We start from the raw sequence: 19,955 nt of genomic DNA, 5'->3' as shown, positions 1-19,955 counted from the left end.
AGCACAAATCCTTTTTCTTTTGTGGTCACTGATACAAATATAATATTTAAGAAACCTGGGTTAAATTTAATCCAGTTATCAGGCATCACAACGACCAAAAAGCATGTCTGATTGTGATGTGCATATACACTACTGGAAAGTTTTGGGTTGGTTTCTTTTATGTTTCTGAATTATGTTTATTTGATTACCGAAGACTATCAACACAAAATATATATATAAAAACTTATGTGATCAAAAATACAGAAAAATTATAATATTGTGAAATATTATTAGTGTTGGAAACAGTTGTGCTGCTTAATATTTTTTTTAGGAAGCCGTGGTCATTTTTTTCAAGATTCTTTGATCAAAAGAAAAGGCATTTATTTGAAATATAAATATTTTGCAACATTATACATGTCTTTACTGTTTAATCTGAAATAATATCCTAGGTGCACTTTCCTTGAGAGAGTTTAATTAAGAGACTGACACATCTATTCAATTGAACAAAATATAGCAAATATTTAAAAATGTTTAGTTTAATGGCCAGTAAGAGATATTCAGCCACCATTGGCAGGTGTAGCAAAAAGTCAATTTTGGCCGCTGTGTGCATTTGTGCAGGTGGATTGTGTGAAAGCTTCATCTCTCAGTGGGATGGAGGGATCGGTGCTGTGATGGGAGCAGCAGTGCAGTGTGTGTGGGTGTCTGAAAACAGCGCCCACTGCTACACCACAGTACTGTAACAAAACTCCACAGCACTCACAGGCACTGCACCACTCGCTTTCATTACAGGGTTAACGATAGAAGCAGATAGCGACGTAGGTTATATTTGAATTGACATAACTGGCAAGTCCCTTTCACGTTTATCAATGCAGTAAAAACAGTCATAAAATGGAGTTTTTAAGCTTGTAAGAGCAAAGCATGGATGGAGATCAGCAAAAGAAGGTACGTACTGCTGGAGTAGTCTGGTGGGGCGTACATGTCATTGAGATGTACTGGTCCCGGCTTGGCCACTTTCAGATAGACCATGTCTGAAGTGTTCTTCAGAGCGGCCACAGCCTCCTCATGACGCACATCCTGAAGTATGATGTTATTCACCTGTGAATGCAGACACACACACACGCATGTTACATCGGCTGGTCTCTGAAGCGTGACTCAGAATGTTCACGACAGCACATTTGAAGATGTGGGAAGGAAGCGACTGGAGCGGAGGCCGGACGGCCCCACACTCGGAGACGACGCTCTGTTCTCCGGTTCTCAGCCGTCCGGCCACAAAAGGAAGGACGAGAGGAAGCTGGAAAGGCGTAGTGCTTTTTCCTTTGTAAGAGCACCTACAGTACACACTACAGAAAGCTAAGTGTTTGATGGGTAAAAATGCATTCTGAGGGTGTAGAAAGAGTCAGGTCTGTTTGAAATTGTACTGAATTGGACTCTGAACCTGCCTCTATGAAATAGAAGCCAATGGATTGGTTAACCATTAGTTGTATGACCAAAGAAGAGTTTATATATATATAAGTTATATATAAATATTTAACTGATAGATACTTACATTTTTATTTATTCTATTTAGCAAAGTAACAATTTTAGCTTAGTGGAGAAACGTCCCAAGACTGGGTTTATTTTTTATATTTTTTTAATTTTTTTTTTTTTTTACCATAGTTGATTTACCCAAAAGTCTTCAAAACAATCCCCAGAAAAATCGCTGGATAAATGTTATCTACGGTGGCCGAGAGAGCTCAATGCACCACAAATGAAAAAAATCAAATGCAAAATTGCAATATGCAAATTAATAAAACATCTTCATTAGTTTGACAACACACATGCTACAAATAGGTAATCAATACATAAATAAAAAAAGAAACAAACAAACAAAATATGATTACTACACTAAAAGCACAGACCAATTCTAGGCCGGAAAAATCTAAGTCACTGACTGAAACCATAACATTCAAGAAAGGAAAAGGAAAGAAAGGCACACTTTACATGTCTGCAGTTATGGCACCCAGCCATGATTGATGTGTAACCTTTTAATTATGACATTTATTACCATGTCATAGCCTGCTCAGTCCCTGGCACTTGCGTGCCATGCAAGTGTTTCTCTTTATCACAGCTGTGTCCTTGTTTGAGTTTGCGCTCAGCTTCACATCAATCACACTGTGGCCCATAAACCTTCACACATGAGATATATTATCTATAATACGACATAATAGCCTACAACAGTGTCTGCATTCATTGAAGCATTAAGAAGCTCACTGGAAAATAAAGTTCTGCAAAGGAATGCAGTGTGTGGCTTTACATATAGTACACTACACAGATCCATGTGTGCACATGAAATCTTACAGCCAGTAGGCGATCGCCTGTCTGCAGACGTCCATCTTTCTGTGCCGCCCCACCTTCGATGATCTTTGTGATGTAGATACTGTTGTCGCCCGGGATGTGCTGGTTGCCTATACCTCCAGCAATACTGAAGCCAAGACCTTGAAAGAACAGAATGGAATAACATTTTAAACCAGGACATCAGATCTTACAAGGTTGTATTCAAACCCAATTTTTTTTACAGCATTTTATTTTCTTAATATGGCATATTTCCAAGAGAAACAAGCAATTCAATGAGGAAAATATGAAAATGTGCACTGATGCAAATAGGGTCAATCTGTATTCAAAACTATATCCCATTAATTCAGAACTGCTATAATAGGGATACTGCACATAATAGCACCCTCTATTGCATCTGTCCCAAATGTGTTGATGTGCACATTTAGCTCCTCTAACCTTTAGGCCCTTTCAGTAGGTTGACCTCCAAAATGGTCTCAGGTGGAGCCTGTCTTCTGCGTACCAGCAACCTGACCACTGGACCGGCCTCCTTCAAAGCCTCTACAGCCTTGCTGTGCACAACCTCGGACACGTCCACATCATTCACCCGCAGAACACAGTCATTTACCCTGAGAAACAATATAATAAAGCAATGTAAATATAATGTAAATATAATAGAATCAATCTCATGGTATAACATTTCCCCATGTAGAATGGCAAAATTATTATTTTTTTTGTGTAAATTCATTGTTGACTGTCAGTAGATGCATAAAGCACCACTCACAAAGAAGTCGCTTTCAAACCAAGTAAACTTGCCAAATTCACATGAAAACTTGAATGAGTGGGGAAATGTTTAGCCGTTATGCAGAACTCCTAATTGCATGGATTTAAATTACTGAATGTAAAACTTTTTAACTTCTCCAAGCACCTGCAAAAGTAACAGCAACTCCATATTCAACAAATAGAACTGAGAACTCAACAGTTTGGCATTAGCATGTTGTCAAACTGACACTGTTAGTAAGCTACTAAGCTAATACTCTAATAGTATAAAAATGCATACGACACCAGTACATTTTTAATTACAAGTACAAGTTTTTTACATAGCTGGTCAAAAAGCATTGCCTCAGCTGGCAAAGGATGCAATGCAGCCTTAGAATTTGGCCAAACTAGGCATGATAATTAAGATGTCTAACTTTTGAAACAGCCTTTGAGTGGGGAGTCCGCCTATGATGCTTTAAAATACTCCCTATCTAGGCAGCTCAGTAGGTTTTGGATAAAAGCTAGAGTTGAACTAAGAAATATTAGATCCTGGGAGATGGATCACTCACCCTAGTCTCCCATCCATGGCAGCGGCACCTCCTGGGATAATCTTGGTGATGAAGATTCCTGGATCATCAGGAATGTGTGGATTATCCACACCTCCTGCGATACTGAACCCAAGCCCAGAGTTGCCCTATTGATGACATACATGAGTAGCATATTATAGATGAGGAAACGCAGAGCTTTCATACAGATTTGTGGATAAAGTTTGCACCTGGCTCTCAATACTTTTTGTAAACACTATCTAGGCGTGGGCATTTTTCTGCTGCTAAATATAGGAATTTGTGGTGTGCATTTCAAGAGTCCAAAAATCGTATCCGTTTCCGCCTATTTCCTCCCTCCGTACTTCATCACTCCTTACACTGCTGTTTTTATTCCAGTGCCAAAAAGCTGAGACAGGCTGGTCTGTCTGACAGTCACATCTCAAAATACAGGCCCTAAAGCAGACAGCTGAGAAAAGACTTCACTTTATTATATTCTATAATTAATGAGCAACGGTCGCAGCAAATTAGTACAGAGTGAAGCTAAGACATCCCAGTGTGCCTTTCCTGCTCCAGAGCCACTGGGAGTGCTCCCACTAAAAAAGTGAACACACCCACTGACCTTTTAATGTGTGAGATCTTAACATAGTTTATTTAGGCCTGAGCGTGCAAAAATGGCACTAAGCTGAAAGCTCAGAGATGCACCCAAATCCAACATCCACTGCTCTTTAATGAGTGGCCTATGCAGACAGATTTAGATTCATTTGCATTGAACAAACTTCAAGTATGAAAAGTATTTTATATGATAATTCTTCTTAAGAACAATTCGATATGAACAGCACCCTGTACATGATGAACCGCATGGTACTATTTCACAGGTGGTACATTTTCAATACTCTTTTAGTAGTCCGAAAATATTGTTAATATGCATGGTTTTTTAATTATTGTCCTCAAATGACTTAGTACAAGAAACTAAATTACAAAGTAACAACCACCACACGTCTAAACATGTCTTTTATTGAAGGTTACTGCTGTTCATAGTACAACGGGCTTAAAAGATTTAAGTTTTCATTCATTTTGATATATGTGACTATCATTTAATCCAGCAATTATGTAATCATACAGATTTTAATGGTTAATGTACAAAGAATTTGGTATATCTATAGATCTATTGATGATCAAATGGAATGATCATTATGTGTTTATAAAGTATTGACAACTGTTTGACAGAAAGCCTAATTTTAGCTTCATATCTCCAGTGAACAAATTTATATATGAATATATATTGAATAGATGATTTTATGCCTGTTTAATTAATCATTAGTTGGTGATCAGTCTAATGTTTTGAAAATGTACCACAGCTGTAAACTACATCAATGCCAGGCATAAGCTCAAAATTTACTGCCATCTAGTGTCCAGGTCCCCATAGGTAGCAATAGTGGACACCCTAAAAAACAGACATATGAAATAGCTGAATGATATTTACCCTCTCCAAAATGATTTCTTCGTATTTATACATGCCATCACTCCCATTCACCTGTAACAGACAAAAGAAAAATAACACACACTCATAAACAGAGTCATTAGACACCATATAATGCCAACAAATTACACACAAGAAGGTCACAACTACAATTAATTAAAACGCTATAAATTCAGCACGGTCATAATTAGAGGTATGAATCACGTACAAAGCATAGGGCTGATAAACAGTCAAAGACAACTCATTATAACAGTTAAATAGTAATTGAACTCGGCATTAAAGCTACTGTCCACATCTGCTGTCGTTTAATCTGTGCAATATTTTTATTGTTATTATCTCTGGGAAAGGTTTGACCAGGTTGAGACGGATAGCTCCACGTGGCAGGCAGTCAGGGAGGCGGGCGCTACTGGAGGTGCTGAGAGCATGAGGCAGATACTTACATAAGGGCCTGCATCCAGTGAGTCTGCGTTCACAATGATGGGGGGAGGGTTTGCCTGTGAGATGAAGAGATGCACATTACCTCAGTGTGTGAGGATGGTGGCTCACACATACTGTATGCACAAACAAACACACACACACACACACTGTCATGAGGATACAGTAAATGCATGCCATGGGAACAGTGGGTCTCAACAGAGCATGGTACATCATCACCATGATGTGACGCTTCAGGGGGAAGAGTGAGGACTGGACCGGACTGGAGGTGTGAAGATTACAGACGGCCTGTGGCCTGTCGACAGTACTACATGTGTTATTCCCCTCCGGCTAGTTTCATTTTTTTTATGAATATCAGCACGGCTATGATTACACTACTGTTAAACGTTTTTTTGCTATTGCTGAAAAACATTTATTTTACTATTTTGATCAAATAAATGCAGCATAAGTGACTTCTTTCAAAAGCATACATTTTTTTTATACCAATTCTAAACTTTTGAGCAGTAGTTTGCATTTAGTAACATTTTAACCTCGTATTTTAAACACAATTGATACAAAGTGGCAATTACTTTATTTCCCCGCTCTTGAAAATATTTCCAGAGTGGGATCATTTCTTTACAAATCCATACTTTTTTTTTCCTTAAGTGTAACAAAAAAGTAGAAATTCTTTTTTTTTTCACAAAGCATAGTAAGAAATACCATAAAAGGACCATAAGAGTAGTCCACATGACTCGTGTGCTATATTTCAAGTCATATAATAGCTTTGTTAGAGGAAAAAGACCAAAACAAAGTACTTTTGGTAGTTTGACAGTAATCATCTACATTCATATACACAAGAACAGCTGGAACATTCTCCAGAATAATCTCAATTTGTGTTGCACAAAACAAAAGAAATAACACTGCTGCCAAATGAAATGGGGGGAAATTATAGACTTTTTGGTAAATGTCCATAGAATAGTCCATGCTCTTAGCAGACCATATGGATGAACTGAGGCAGTGGACCAACTAACATTCATGGCCTTTCACATGCAAGCCTTGTAGTGTTTGTGAGTATTGATCTGATTGATCTGTGATGAGGTGATGCTGACAGGGCCGCCAGGAGACTAGTAGAGAGGAGATAGTCACTACTTCTCCACCCACTTTAGTACTTGAGGAGTAAAGCACTAGATTATCACTCCAGTTTACACTAAATCCCATAGACCTCTTGTGATCATGCCATGCACAGTCTTTTCCAGTAAAAATATCTAAACATCTTTAAATAAGATACATTTCCCCCAAGAAACAAAATATTGTAAGCTTAGAGAATTGATCTTGAAGTAAGTAGATTTTCACCAAACTGTCAAATATTTTTTTGTTCTCATTATTCTTGGTTGAAACATGAACAAGCTTAATTTGAGATATATTCTTGTCAGTGTTGTTATTGTTAATTAAATGTCTAAAAATAAATAAATGAATAAAACTGAAACTAAATAAAAAATAACTTTTTGTTTTTTGTTTATTATTTATAATCAATAAAAAATAAAAAAGACAATTTAACAAACTGAAATAAATAAGTTTAAGGTGAAACACTAAATTGAACCTATATTGTAATATAAAAAACTAATAAATAACTAAAATTCGAAATACAAAAAATAAAAAAATAAAAAGCTAATTCAAAATATTAATAAATAATATTATAGTGTTTAAATAACATTAAAACAAAACCTGGTTCTTTTATTGTATATAATTTAGCTTTCTAAAAAAATGAAGCTTGTCTAAGGGATGTTTGGATATTTTTATTGGAAAACTGAAGGACAAAAACACTGATTTTGTAGTACATACTCTTGCAGTTTACCTCTCTTAGTAGCCTGCCATAATCCACACACACATTGCATGAAATAACACACATTTCTACGATCATTTTGACAGCTAAATTTACATTGTGTGCACCGATGCTGTGAACGGTCAGAATTTTGAACGTGTAAATGGGTAACTACTGCAGACAGCTTTATATAATGTTCAGCTAAAGTGCAAAGATATTCAGCCCCCTAACTTTCCCTCTGGTTGTCACAGCAGCTGCAGCTGATTGCGATTTGGTTTCAGACCCTGAATAATTTCTGTGTCTGCTTTAGCCAGTAAAAACCTGAAAAGACCATTTGAGTTACAAGAACATATTCTAAAAGTGTTTCCCACGTCACCACCACCTCTATTTTCACCTGACGCTTTCTTCCTCGTGACATGACTTCACAGGTGCAGACAGCACCCAGGTACAGCGAGCTCTCTAGCGTAAGAGGTTAGTGCAGCGGCAACTCCATCCAGACCTCTGCACACTGCGTAAAGAGCTGCTCTTAAAATCTAGAAGGATCCTCATTGACAAGCAAATGCAATATAACAAGACTTATGAATCGCTAATATAACTGGACGAGCATCAATCACCATTTTGTGGTAAAAATATAGGAAATCAGGAGTGGGTTATTTCAATATGATTTACGTATTGAATGCACAAAATACTGACTGATTCTAGTGGTGTCCCTGATGATGTACTACACAGTGTACTTACTGTACACAAACACAAAACATGTACTCTGCCAAAGTATATGGTTTTTGTGAGAGTAGTGTCAATTTAAATAGAATGTAGTTTCTTTTCACTTGAAGGAAATTACATTTGCACTCGACTTGTTGATGTTTCATATAGCATGAAAAAAAATATTTTTGCTTTTGTCTTCCACAGAAGACAGAAAGTCAACCAATTGATTAAATCTTATATGAGATAACACAGACTACCCAAAAAATTGGGCTGGTAAGATTTTTTTTGTTTTTGAAAAATGTCTCTTACTGTATGTCCACCAAGGCTTCATTTATATGATCAAAAATACAGTAAAATCAGTAATAAAATGATATCATATTATTACAATTGAAATATATATGCTTTGAAATATATATGCTTTGACTTCATAGGAATAAATAACATTTAAAAAACGTATTAAAAAATAAATAATATACAGTATTCTTCTGAAATCATTTTATTTCTTAACATTTGCTGCTCAGGAAACATTATTATTGTAATGTTGAAAACAGCTGTGCTGCTTAATTTTTTAATGAAGACTGTCACACATTATTTCAATATTCTTTGACCAAAGCTCAAGAACAACATACACTTTATTTTTCTAACATTATAAATCTTTTCTGTCTAAAATATATCTGCATAATGCCTCTGTACACTATGTGAGAACATCTTAGACAATAAATTATACACATACGCTGCCGCAAATTGGCACGTTTGAGCTAAGGGGCCGAAGCATCTCCCTCTTCTCACATCCATGGAGTTTCCAGCAAAGAGAAAACGATGCAAGGAAACAGGTGAATACTCAGCCTGCCATACAGTACCATTAACTTTCCAGATGCTAATTAAGCATTAAACGTTTTGCAGTAATGACACAACAGACCTCCTACCCTAGTGGTGGGCGATACTGCAAAATTTGGTATCGATCCGATAACAAATACGTATAGGGTCAGTATTGCCGATACCGATACCAATACGATACTTTTTAGACAAAAAAACTAAAACTTTTGTGCAGGGGAGTGCAGCAGGTCTATGTCATAATTTCTGAGGTGAATGAATGATCAATTATTTAGGCAATATTTTTTATTAATGCATTGAAGTCCACAAAATTATTAGTTATTAGGCACTGTAGAATGAATTCTTTACAGCCTTTTAAAATAAAATAAAATAAAGAAAGAATAAAAAAATCTTTCCTTTTTTTCTGGTTTTAAAAGCAAATGAAATAAAGTGCACACAATTATTACTGAAGAACAAACAAAGAACAAATATACCTGTCTGTGCAATTAAATTCCCTGAGCCCCCCTTCTAAATGTGCTATAAGCTTCGCTCACTCTGTTCGCTGCTCCTCGGCGCGTTGTGTCAGTGAGTCACGTGACGACACAACAACGAATCACAGCAGAGCAGTAGGAGGGGGAGGAGTAGCAAAGTGGGCTAGGATGTGAAAGCAGCGTTTGTTCAGGATTGTAAAGGTAGAAGACACGAGCAAATTATAATGTACGTAGATGAGAGATATTTAAATTAAAATATCGATTCAATTACAATTGTATCGATTCGATATCAATACAAGGGTTGGCATCGATACTATCGATATTTAGATCGATCCGCCCACCCCTATCCTACGCTATCGGCCCCTTTAACCCATCATCATGGTCTAAGGGATATGGGCAGTAATCTCTCTGTTTCTATCATACGACACAAGCAAACGAGATAAAGGAGGATGGTAATCTCAGACACAGTAATCTGGAATTCTGCTGCTGTCTTTGGAGGAGCCGGTGGATAAATGTGCTGTGATATCACCGAGCTATGTGACAGCGATACATGACCTGAAGTGTCCATGTCCTGAAGAGAGGCTTATACCATCACTGCTCATAACTCTCTATCCCAGATTAAAAAGCAGAGGGATGATGGAGAGGTGAGGTGGTGGAGTCACACAGGGGCGTCACCAGCCCTGGGCTTTCTGGGTTAAAGTCATCCAGAATTGTTTTTCGACCCTCTAATCTTTTTTTGTTTACCCCACACAACTGCTGCTGTCCAATGTTATGCAGTGAAATATGGAAAAACAACATGCAGCCCAGTGCTGTGTACATACAGTGGGGATTCTGTTTAAGAAAAGTACAACTATGAGAAGCATGATGGAGCAGCGGTAGTGACAGTTTCTTAATGCTCTGAGCAGACCGGGTCTGAAGGTTCAGCTGAGCCGGCCAAATCGCAGTGACAGGGGCAGGTGAGCAAGTGGTGCCACAGCTGGCTGAGACTAGCCACAGCTAATCATACAGCTAACATTCACCTCAAAGTTCAAAAAAGAAAGTTCTGTCATCATTTAGCCACCCCCTTATGTTGTCTTAAGATATTTTGATGAATCCGAGAGCTATTTTGTGTTCCACAGAAGAATTTTTTTTGAAACAACAGTTTTGGATCAACAAGAGGGTTTGTAAATAATGACAGAACTTATTTTTTTATGGGAACTATGGCTGATGATAAACAGGGCAACTTTTTGAGCAATGTTGCCTCCAACGGGCAACCAGAAGAGACACAGGGCCCAAGACTGATCTAAAGTAACCAGATAAGACATTTGTTATCCATTCTCAATGTGAAAGTGCCAAAGCTACATTGCCCAGCAAAACCTCTCAAAAAGTTGCCCCGTGTATCATTAGCCTAAAACTTTTATTTGATATTTTCGGGGGATGATGCCCCCAAACAAGACTCTAGAGTGATTCCAGATGTTTACTCACATAAGACTGGCTTGAGAGAGGTGAGAATACAAAACCGATCAGAAGTGACAAACAGCACAAGGTTGGAGAGTGTCCAGATGTGGCAGAAGGGAAAGTCTAAAGGGTACGAGAGGGATTAGACAAATCTGGATTAGATTACAATAAACCCCTTAATTTCCTTTTAATTCAAAGTCTAATCATTGAAGGCTGTTGTTTATCAGCCAGCTGTCACTGCACCGTTATCTCCAGCTGCAACACGCACACACACACACACACTAACATGCACGCGCACAATGTATCTGAACATCCAAGTGCTGTAAACACAATTTGACTTTCATCATCTACTTATTCAAACTCTGTCTTTGGTTTTCTCACACTGGCTTTGTGTTTTTCTCTTAACAAACCTCTGTAACATCTACAGAACTGCTGTCAAACTGTAATATCTCCATGTGTGTCCACTGATGGCTCATCTGCCAGATCTGTCTCCATCTGTTGGAACCTAGGAAAGTCAATGAATAAACATGTCTCTGTATCTCGAGTCAATACTCTGGATAGGCAGCTCATTTGTTGTAACTGTTGCTGTAGCTTCAGTTTGCTCATTAGAGGTGAGAATTTGCATTAGCTCCCTGCGCAATTGCCCCTGTCAGGCTTTCCTAATTGGACTTGGCCAGAGACCCTTGGGACCACAATCCGACAAAGGCTTTCACTGAATCAAGGCAAGCACCGGGGCAAGTGCTTCATCCAAATTGTTAAATAATCAATGTGTTCCTATGGCAACGGCTACTCTGGCCCCTGCATTGACTGGAAGGAGCGGGCAGAGTCTGCGCTCCCTCATTCATCTCTCCCGGGACAAACGCTGGCAATGACGGCCTGACAGTGGTCCATTCTAGCCACAAACTAAAGTGGGATTAACATGCCCACCCAGCCACATTCGGTTCTGCTCAGATCACACAGGGTAGGTGCCGGCTATTGTCAATCACACCATTTCTCAAGCCTCAACTATTGCACCATTCAGTGCCAAACCGTTTTTGGATGTGACCATGCTCCTTATCATACATGCTTGACGTTTTAAACCATATCAATTTAATTTCTAAACATAACCCTTTATATAAAGAAGAGCTGTTTTTTATAGAGAGCATACAGGACAGGATAATTATAGGGGGAAAAAAACATGTTTTTTCAGCACTTAAAGGAGACATATTATGCACCTTTTTACAATATGTATCAGTCTCTGGAGTCCGGAGAATGTGTTTGTGAAGTTTCAGCTCAAAATACTCCACAGATCATTTATTATATAATAAATGCCTATTTTGAGTGGAAGCTGTTTTTCAGGCCTGTCTCTTTAAATGTAAATGAGCTGCTGCAGACCGCTCCCTTTTCCAGAATAGAGCTGCGTCATTACAGCTTGGACCTGCTAAAAACATCTGTTTTGGTTCTGATTATCATGTTTATCGCAAATCATGCGTTTGAAACTATATGAGTTTTATTTTCTGGTATACGTTTTTTTTTTTTGAGAGCACATATCCGAACAGAAAACGTCTGTCACAGCATGTGAGTACTAAACTAAGTTCTCTTTCACACAGAAGTTTATATTATAATGAGATCCCTTTGCAATGTCATCAAGGTAGTGAAATCAGATGTGCTCATTTTCTCAGATGCCTGCAGAAAAAGGCTTACCAAAACAAAGTTACTGAGTTTTCTTTTTCACGTTTTATTGGTTGGTAGATGCATCGGGGACCTGATTATAGTACTTAAAACCTGGAAAAGTGGATGGATTTTCATGATACGTCACCTTAAATGGGTTTATATAATTATATAACCACATTTACACACATTTAAATAATAATACAAATCTTTAAACTTTTTTCTTTTAAATAATAATGCAAATTTTACTGCCTTTACATTTTTATTACATTTTTTCCAGATTTTTATATTACACTCTTACCTGTTTATTACATAAAAATCTAACAGTTGCATAAAGCTTGCATATAAAATAATAACAATAATGATCAATAATGATACTAATAATAATTATTATTATTAATATTACCAAATATTGGATTCATTCTTATCATCAACTTGCTTTTATACTTCTTTTTGGAAATTAGGTTATGCACCTCAGTTTTGAGTGAATATTGACAAAAATGTGTATGTGCAAACTTTGTTACTTTTGTGCTGGTTTGGTTGTTGAAAATAAATGAAACGGTTGCAATGCCACTGCTCCAACTACCATACACATCATTTAACACACACACACACACACACACATATATATATAGTATAGTATATATATAGTAGCATATATAACATTAGTCTGAAATCCAACAGATGATTCCTGCTTGATATAGAAACGAAATATTAGGGGAGCAATTAATTAGGTGTGTGAATTTTCCTATATCTAAATTATGCTGAATATGAAGAGAGCAAACTAAGACAGAGGAATAGCTCCTCTTAGATCCTCTCTTGTTAAGCCTTAGTGGGTTGTATAAGCCACGCTGCAATTCAGTCAATAAGACTTAATTACCATGCACCCAACATTGCGCTATAGGGTACAGGTGCTCAGGGACATCAGAGGGGGAAAGTTGGAGACGCAGGTTTATGTGATTTAGAGGAGAGATGGACATCTGAAAGAGTTTTTGATTTTGTTTGTACTCTAAAACAAGCACCAAGCAGAAACATGTTGCAGGTTATTTAACACATCTGGGAAAATGTGGCAATCATTGGTTACCAATCTGGTTACCATTGCACTGAATGTACATAAAAACTGAATAAACAATAAAAGGTATAGTTTGGCAAAAAAAAAATTATAATAATGAAAATCTGGTCATAATTTAAATACTTTCATCTGTCACTGTCATTGCTAACCAGTATCCTGTTGTTCAGTGGCGTAGCCAGGGGAGGGGCCATGGGGGCACTGGCCCCTCCTGAAAACTGATTGGCCCCCCAGTGTGCCCCCACCCTTCTACTTGTCTGTCACTCACAAATTCAACTCATAATCTTTCAGTTTAGTAAATAACTCATGATTGCGTCGCGATGCTTCTCAACGAGGACCAAGAATAGCGAGCTGCTGTTTTCCAACAACAACAAAAAAGCACACGATAAGTTGATCTGTTTTATATAGCTTATGTTTTTCGATTAGCCAGTTGTTGCAGTGCAAGAAGTGTTTGGTACTAACGTTAACGTCTTTAAGTGTTAGACCAGGTTCGATGACGATGTTATCTCCTAGAGCAAACCAAGATGCTAATCATTATATTTACTATGCTCCTCTGATGCTGAATGTAAAAGGGGTTTACTGCGTTGCGATTTACTTATTTTTCGGCCGAACGCGCCGATATAGGCAACAACGCAATTTAAAGCAATGGTTTAAAAAAAAAGTATAATTGCAATTCTAATAAAGTCATTATTGAATTATGCAGTCGATTAGCAACTTTTTTTCCACTTAAGTGAGGTGACGAAACAAATCGTATGATGATTTTTTTTTACAGTATATGGGTGAGACACATGCAAAAACATCGGGTTTTTTTACTGGTCATTTTTGAGATTTGGGGCTGTTTGTTTTCAATAACATGTCTTCTTTCAGACTTGAGGTGAAAAAAAAGTCCAAAATACACATATAGCTCTTTATTTGACTACACCTTTAGTCTATTTGCTTCTGTAGATTTCTCATAAATTCAGTTGGTGTTCTAAATCACCATGGTGCGCCGCGATTGCTGTCTGCACCCTGGAAAGCTCTTTCTCTAAAATGAATTGTATGTAATTTCTATAACCTGATTTTTACTTGCTATATAATATATTGTAGTTTTCTTGAATTTTGTGTCAATCAAAGTAAATAAAATAAGTCTCAAATTCAGTGTGTACTGTGTGTTCACAGAAGTTATTGACAAAACGTCATTTGATGACACCCAGAAACATTCTCAAATAAAAAAATCATACATAAATATTTAATGCATGATTAAATAGCAAAATAAATAAATAACTAATACTAAAATAACACTGGACTAATTAAGCTATTCTAAACTGTTTCTATAGGATCCACATATTTTACATGTTAAATTAAAGCTACCTTTTTGAACAAGTAGCTATCTAACAAAGTATGGATATATGATATTTTTAAATCAATATGCTCAAGATTAATTAGCCTTGACATAAGTAGATTTTGTTTATTTATCAATGCAAATTTACTGCAACTGCTGCTATGCAAATTGAATGGGATGTGGATAATAAACAAAAACAATTTATTATATTAAATGTATATTAGTTATATTATATTAAATGTATATTAGTTATATATTAATTGTGTATTTATTTCTATGAATTATTAATGTTATTCTGCATTTATATAAATAAGGCTAATATATATATTATATAAGGCTATAATAAATAAATTCTATTATTATTATTATTATTATTTGTGAGTTGTACACTATTCATACATTGGATTCTTTTATTTATTACAGTTTTTCTTTCACTTTTGTAAAGTTAAAAGTTAATACACATTGTATTTGATTGTTTTGATTTAGATCAGTGAATAACTGCTATTGAAATATAATAGGGTATCACTGTTTATTACTGATTTTAAAGGTTACTGAACTCTTGAAATGATTTGGATATACAGTTCAAACAACACAAGACTGGCCCCTCTGTATTAATCGTGGCCCCTCTTGTGCCCCCCAGTTGAAAAAAATCCTAGAATCGCCCCTGCTGTTGTTATTATTATTATTTTTGATTGAACATATAAATAAGTAAAAATAGTAATATAGTGATATATTAAGTAATATAGTGAACATAGCAATTAATTTTTGTACTTTGAACAAAAATATGGCATAGATACATGCCTTGGTAGAGGATAATGACTTTTTATTTTGGTCTTTTTCTCATGTAAACAATTCCTAAGGCTTCAAAACATATGTATCAACGACTACAATGATCTAACATAGCAAAAAAAAAAAAACTTTTTTTATTGCTCTGTTTAGATCTTTATGTATATGGCAAGAACTACAGCTAATAATTCTTGAATAATGTCTGTTTTGCATTTCACAGAAAAAAAATAACAGCATGTGAGTTTGGAATGACACAAGGGTGAGTAAACTGACAGATATTTCATTTTGGGCCCTCTACGTACTGAATTACAATGATCGTAAAGGGTCCTTAAACAGTCATCAGTTTTTCTCTATCCTTTCTGCAAAGTTACTGAAGCATGTCCTGGCTGTGTGTTCTGTTTGCTCATGGTGAGCCTCAGCGAGGTCACCAATCTGACCTTCAACTAGTGCTAAATGATGATATAAAATATTAGATGGTCTATAAATAACCCAAGCCAGCCCGAGTGTACAAACAAGTCTGCCTTTAGCGACTGCAGTATGTAATATATGGTGATTTGTGCAGCGTCAGTCTAACTAGTGAGTGCCAGCTGAAGAGGAACACATCAGCAAAATAGGGGTTAATAATTCAATCTACCCTGCCCTGTCTGATCACACTGTTGCCAGGTTACGTGAACCAGTGCCGCAGCAGTGCTGTAATCATCTCTATCATTACACTGTGAACACAGCCTCAGTCACCATTGAGATGAGAACTCAGAGTGCTCTGCATTCTATCACAACAGGCTGAGAGAGAATCTGATGCAGCGTTGGGATGCGCCATTGCATCTGCTATAATTTAACCTAAAATGTACCTACACTTCATTACATTCATATAGAATGAAAGAAACAAATAGCAAGTGCTGTTTTGAGTCCAATGCTCACTTCTTCTCTGCTACTGGCTGGTTGCTACCCCTTGTTGCTAAGCTGAGAGCTGTGCCCACTCCGCTGCATGGTGTCCTGAGCCAAGAATAAGGAATATATTCAATCAGAAAAAATAGTATATACATTTATAAATATATATATATATATATTTTTTTTTTTTCATTTGAAATCTGTGTTGTCTAGCTGTCGTCAGGAGAAATGTGACTTCGGGCTTTTTAATGTGATAGTTCACACAAAAAAAGCGAAAAAGAGAAATAACTTCAGAAAACTACCTCTATATAAATATATGATTTAATATGATTAAAAAGTTATTTAATGATGTACATTACAGTGAAATACAAATACAATTTGACAATCAAACTTTCCTTGGTTATTAAGGTTTGAAAGACTGAAAGAACTGAATTGAATTAAAGCTGCATTCAGCTCCTAAACATAGCGCTTACATTAAATGAATCTGTCAGGTGGTATAAGTCGTAACTCTCAGAAAACTCCCAGCCTAATAATAATAATAATAATAATAGTATTATTGAACTTTAGCTTTTTAAGTGAAATAATAAACAAAATAATAAATAAATGTATTTAAAATATAAAATAATTAATAAGGACATCCTTAAAAATATTTTGGTTTGCAGTAACAGTAAAACAAAATTGAAAAAGGGTCGGTAGGTCGGTCTATATTTTTTTTTTTCAAGTTTCAATTTCAAAAAATACTGTAATACTGTTTTATTGGCATCCACCACTAGGTGTCAATGCAACCTACAAATGAGAAACCGTTTACTTTGCTTTCTTGGGCTGTCACTTTTGTGAAAAAAAATCCTGTTTGATTTGAAAGAAAAGTGTTCATTGAATCGATTGTAAAAACGATTTTGCATGTCTAAATACGTTTTATACAGCAAATAACACCAAATCCATGGACAACAGGCAGGACAAATGTAAAGATTCAATATATTGGTAAAGACCAATATTTCTGATGATTTATTGGCGTGAAGTTTCGTGCACAATGACAAACAGGAGTGCAACATTCTCGAAAAACAATAAGCAGAGTGGACTGCCATAACAATGCAAAACATTTACTGCAGGCTTCAACATGGCTGTGTTTACGATTAAATTTCAACAACAACAAAAAATCGCAAAGTAGGCGATTCTAGCCCCAATCTGTATCTGTATGCATGAGACTGTCTGAATACCAGCAGAATTCACATTTCTGTTGTAAAAAGAGAAACACTGTGCAGAAATATTATTTGCTGTTACACGTGTGTCCGAAGCTGCAGTTGCTGTGTGACGTGTGTAAAAAAAAAAAAAAACACCTGGACGCCCTCCAAGAGAAGGTCATTAAAATAAATTTCCTATTTTCGTTTTCGAAACTTGTGTTGGTTGGTCTAATCAATTAATGCAATAGATTTTCGAACATAAAGTGACAGACGACACGGTCAAGGTTTTAGACTAGACGGCAGAAGGGATGGGAAAAGATCTGGGCAAGAAAAAGGTTTGTGCCAAGTTAAAGCAGTGTTGAGCTGTTTTAATGATTTCTTTAGATGGATTATGGTGCCCAAACCCATATGACTTTGAACAGTGACTGCAAACATTTTGTTTACTGCAGCCGCAGTCATCATTACCAAGCGCGAACCGTTGACTCTGACAGTGAAGGAGAGTATGAGACGAAGCAAACGCACAGGCCATAGTGTGACATCCGTGTAAACATAGATGATGTCACAGGTTTTTTTTTTTTTTAAGAAAGAACGTAACCTTAGTTTGTATGTAGGCCTAGTTAATTTATATATTTACAATACTTACTAAAATATAATTAATATTATTTTATGGCTTTTGTATTAGTTGTTTGAAGAGTAAGAAAAAAATTGGTCGGTCTTAATGCAAATTTACAACCGGCAAGTTGGTCGGACTAATAAGAAAATAAGAAATTTGAGTCGGTCCTAAATTGATATGGTCAGTCGGGTTACGGCAAACAAGATATTTTTAAGAATGGCTTAAATCTAATATGTTTTAAAACGAAATAGAGTTTTAAGTAAAAAAATTCAAATTATTATAGTACACTCAAAATACAATGCTAATATTTACAATATTTTTTTTATAAAATTTTTTTAGAATTTTTTACATTTTCAAGCATAAAATCAGCAATCTTTTATTTTGGTGGGTTGCCAGCAAGTATATGTGCTGCCAAGTGAAGCGCGTCAGTGAATGAAATGTCACAGTTTCGCATTTTGCTTCGAAACCGTCAGCACATACTGTAGTCAGGATTTATGCATTCAGTTCAAGGATTTAAATATTGTATGCTAATGAGCGGTCTGAACTTGTTTACCCAGTGCATCTTTTTATTTTGGTCGTGCATGCTCACCAGCGGACCACTTATGTGCACCCCTGGTCATAATGAACCTGCAAAATTCTATAAAAAACATTCTTATTATCTTACGCAGTGTGTTTATCAAGTACATTAGTTATTAAGCTAAGTACAGATTTTTGTAATGCACAGGTTTCAAAAACCATAAGGGTGAGTAATGACTATTTACATTTTTGAGTGAATTATTCCTTTATGAGCTGCACTATTGACTGTAATTTTCCATATTTTCTTATAGTAATCTGACAAATCAGCTTTGCTCTGGCAGGCCTTATCCTCTCACATCATGACCTTGCTGCATGTTACATCTCCAGCAGTCACTCTGGCAATCCAGTACACTTCTGTGCAGCAGGCAAAAGTGCAACAGACATGACTCACAGGCTCAGACATTACTATATGTCTCTAGAAGCTCTTCCTGCAAGCAGCTGGGCCACCTGAAGGCAGCACAGAGGTGAGCACAGACACAGTTGGCACCCGAGCACACAGGAGCGCTGTCGGGGTCACACAGAATGCAGTAAAATCCTTTGAGCGCTATGTTAAAACAACAAACACAGACATAGGGCACCTCTGACTCCATGAACCTCTCGCCATTCTCCATCTCTCTCTACACTCTCCCAAGTCATGACTATGGGATCAGAGCAGAGCTACATCCCTGAACTCCATCACGCCCACATCGCTCCATTCACTTTGTGTGCCTGCCTTCAGTTTGGCTGACCAATTTGTGTAGGTGTCGAAAGTGAAGAATTACAGTAAGTAGGACAACGGCAAGAACGACAGCAGAAAAACAAGTGCTGTGCCACTACTTTCTGTGTGCAATTATGAATACATTCATGAGGACGTTTATCCATATGCTGGTGTATTTACTGCCAAATAGCAGTTAAAAGAGGCTTTGTTTTAAATGTTCGTATCACATCAGGAATTGCCAAAATGATCTGCCTCCCACAGAGAGGCCAGATTTGCAGTCTCCCTTGCACACCTTGGACAGGAGACAGAGTATATCAGAACTGAAGCCCAATAGTGAAGATCTCCACTGTGATCAGAGTGACCATCACTGACTTTCCCATTTTTATCACGCCCACTGATCTGAGGACACAGACCATTCG

General features: G+C 36.7%; 1 protein-coding gene across 12 annotated transcripts in view; it reads right to left on the bottom strand.

Moving 5' to 3' along the window:
• The window catches only part of LOC128027221 (disks large homolog 3), an 87,220-nt gene that overhangs the window by 31,826 nt on the left and 35,439 nt on the right, over nt 1–19,955 (bottom strand). For 10 of the 12 annotated variants that reach the window (XM_052614590.1, XM_052614593.1, XM_052614601.1 and 7 more), the window contains 6 exons: nt 5,514–5,567; nt 5,077–5,127; nt 3,618–3,742; nt 2,749–2,918; nt 2,317–2,453; nt 930–1,074 (listed from right to left, as the gene is read on the bottom strand). In XM_052614590.1, the coding sequence (XP_052470550.1) occupies nt 930–1,074; nt 2,317–2,453; nt 2,749–2,918; nt 3,618–3,742; nt 5,077–5,127; nt 5,514–5,567 (682 nt within the window). The remainder of the gene's footprint in view (nt 1–929; nt 1,075–2,316; nt 2,454–2,748; nt 2,919–3,617; nt 3,743–5,076; nt 5,128–5,513; nt 5,568–19,955) is intronic. The other 2 variants (XM_052614595.1, XM_052614600.1) reach the window with 1 other exon arrangement.

This window comes from Carassius gibelio, chromosome A14 (assembly GCF_023724105.1).
Source record: "Carassius gibelio isolate Cgi1373 ecotype wild population from Czech Republic chromosome A14, carGib1.2-hapl.c, whole genome shotgun sequence".
NCBI lineage: Eukaryota > Metazoa > Chordata > Actinopteri > Cypriniformes > Cyprinidae > Carassius > Carassius gibelio.
This window is presented reverse-complemented; position numbering and strand designations above follow the sequence as displayed.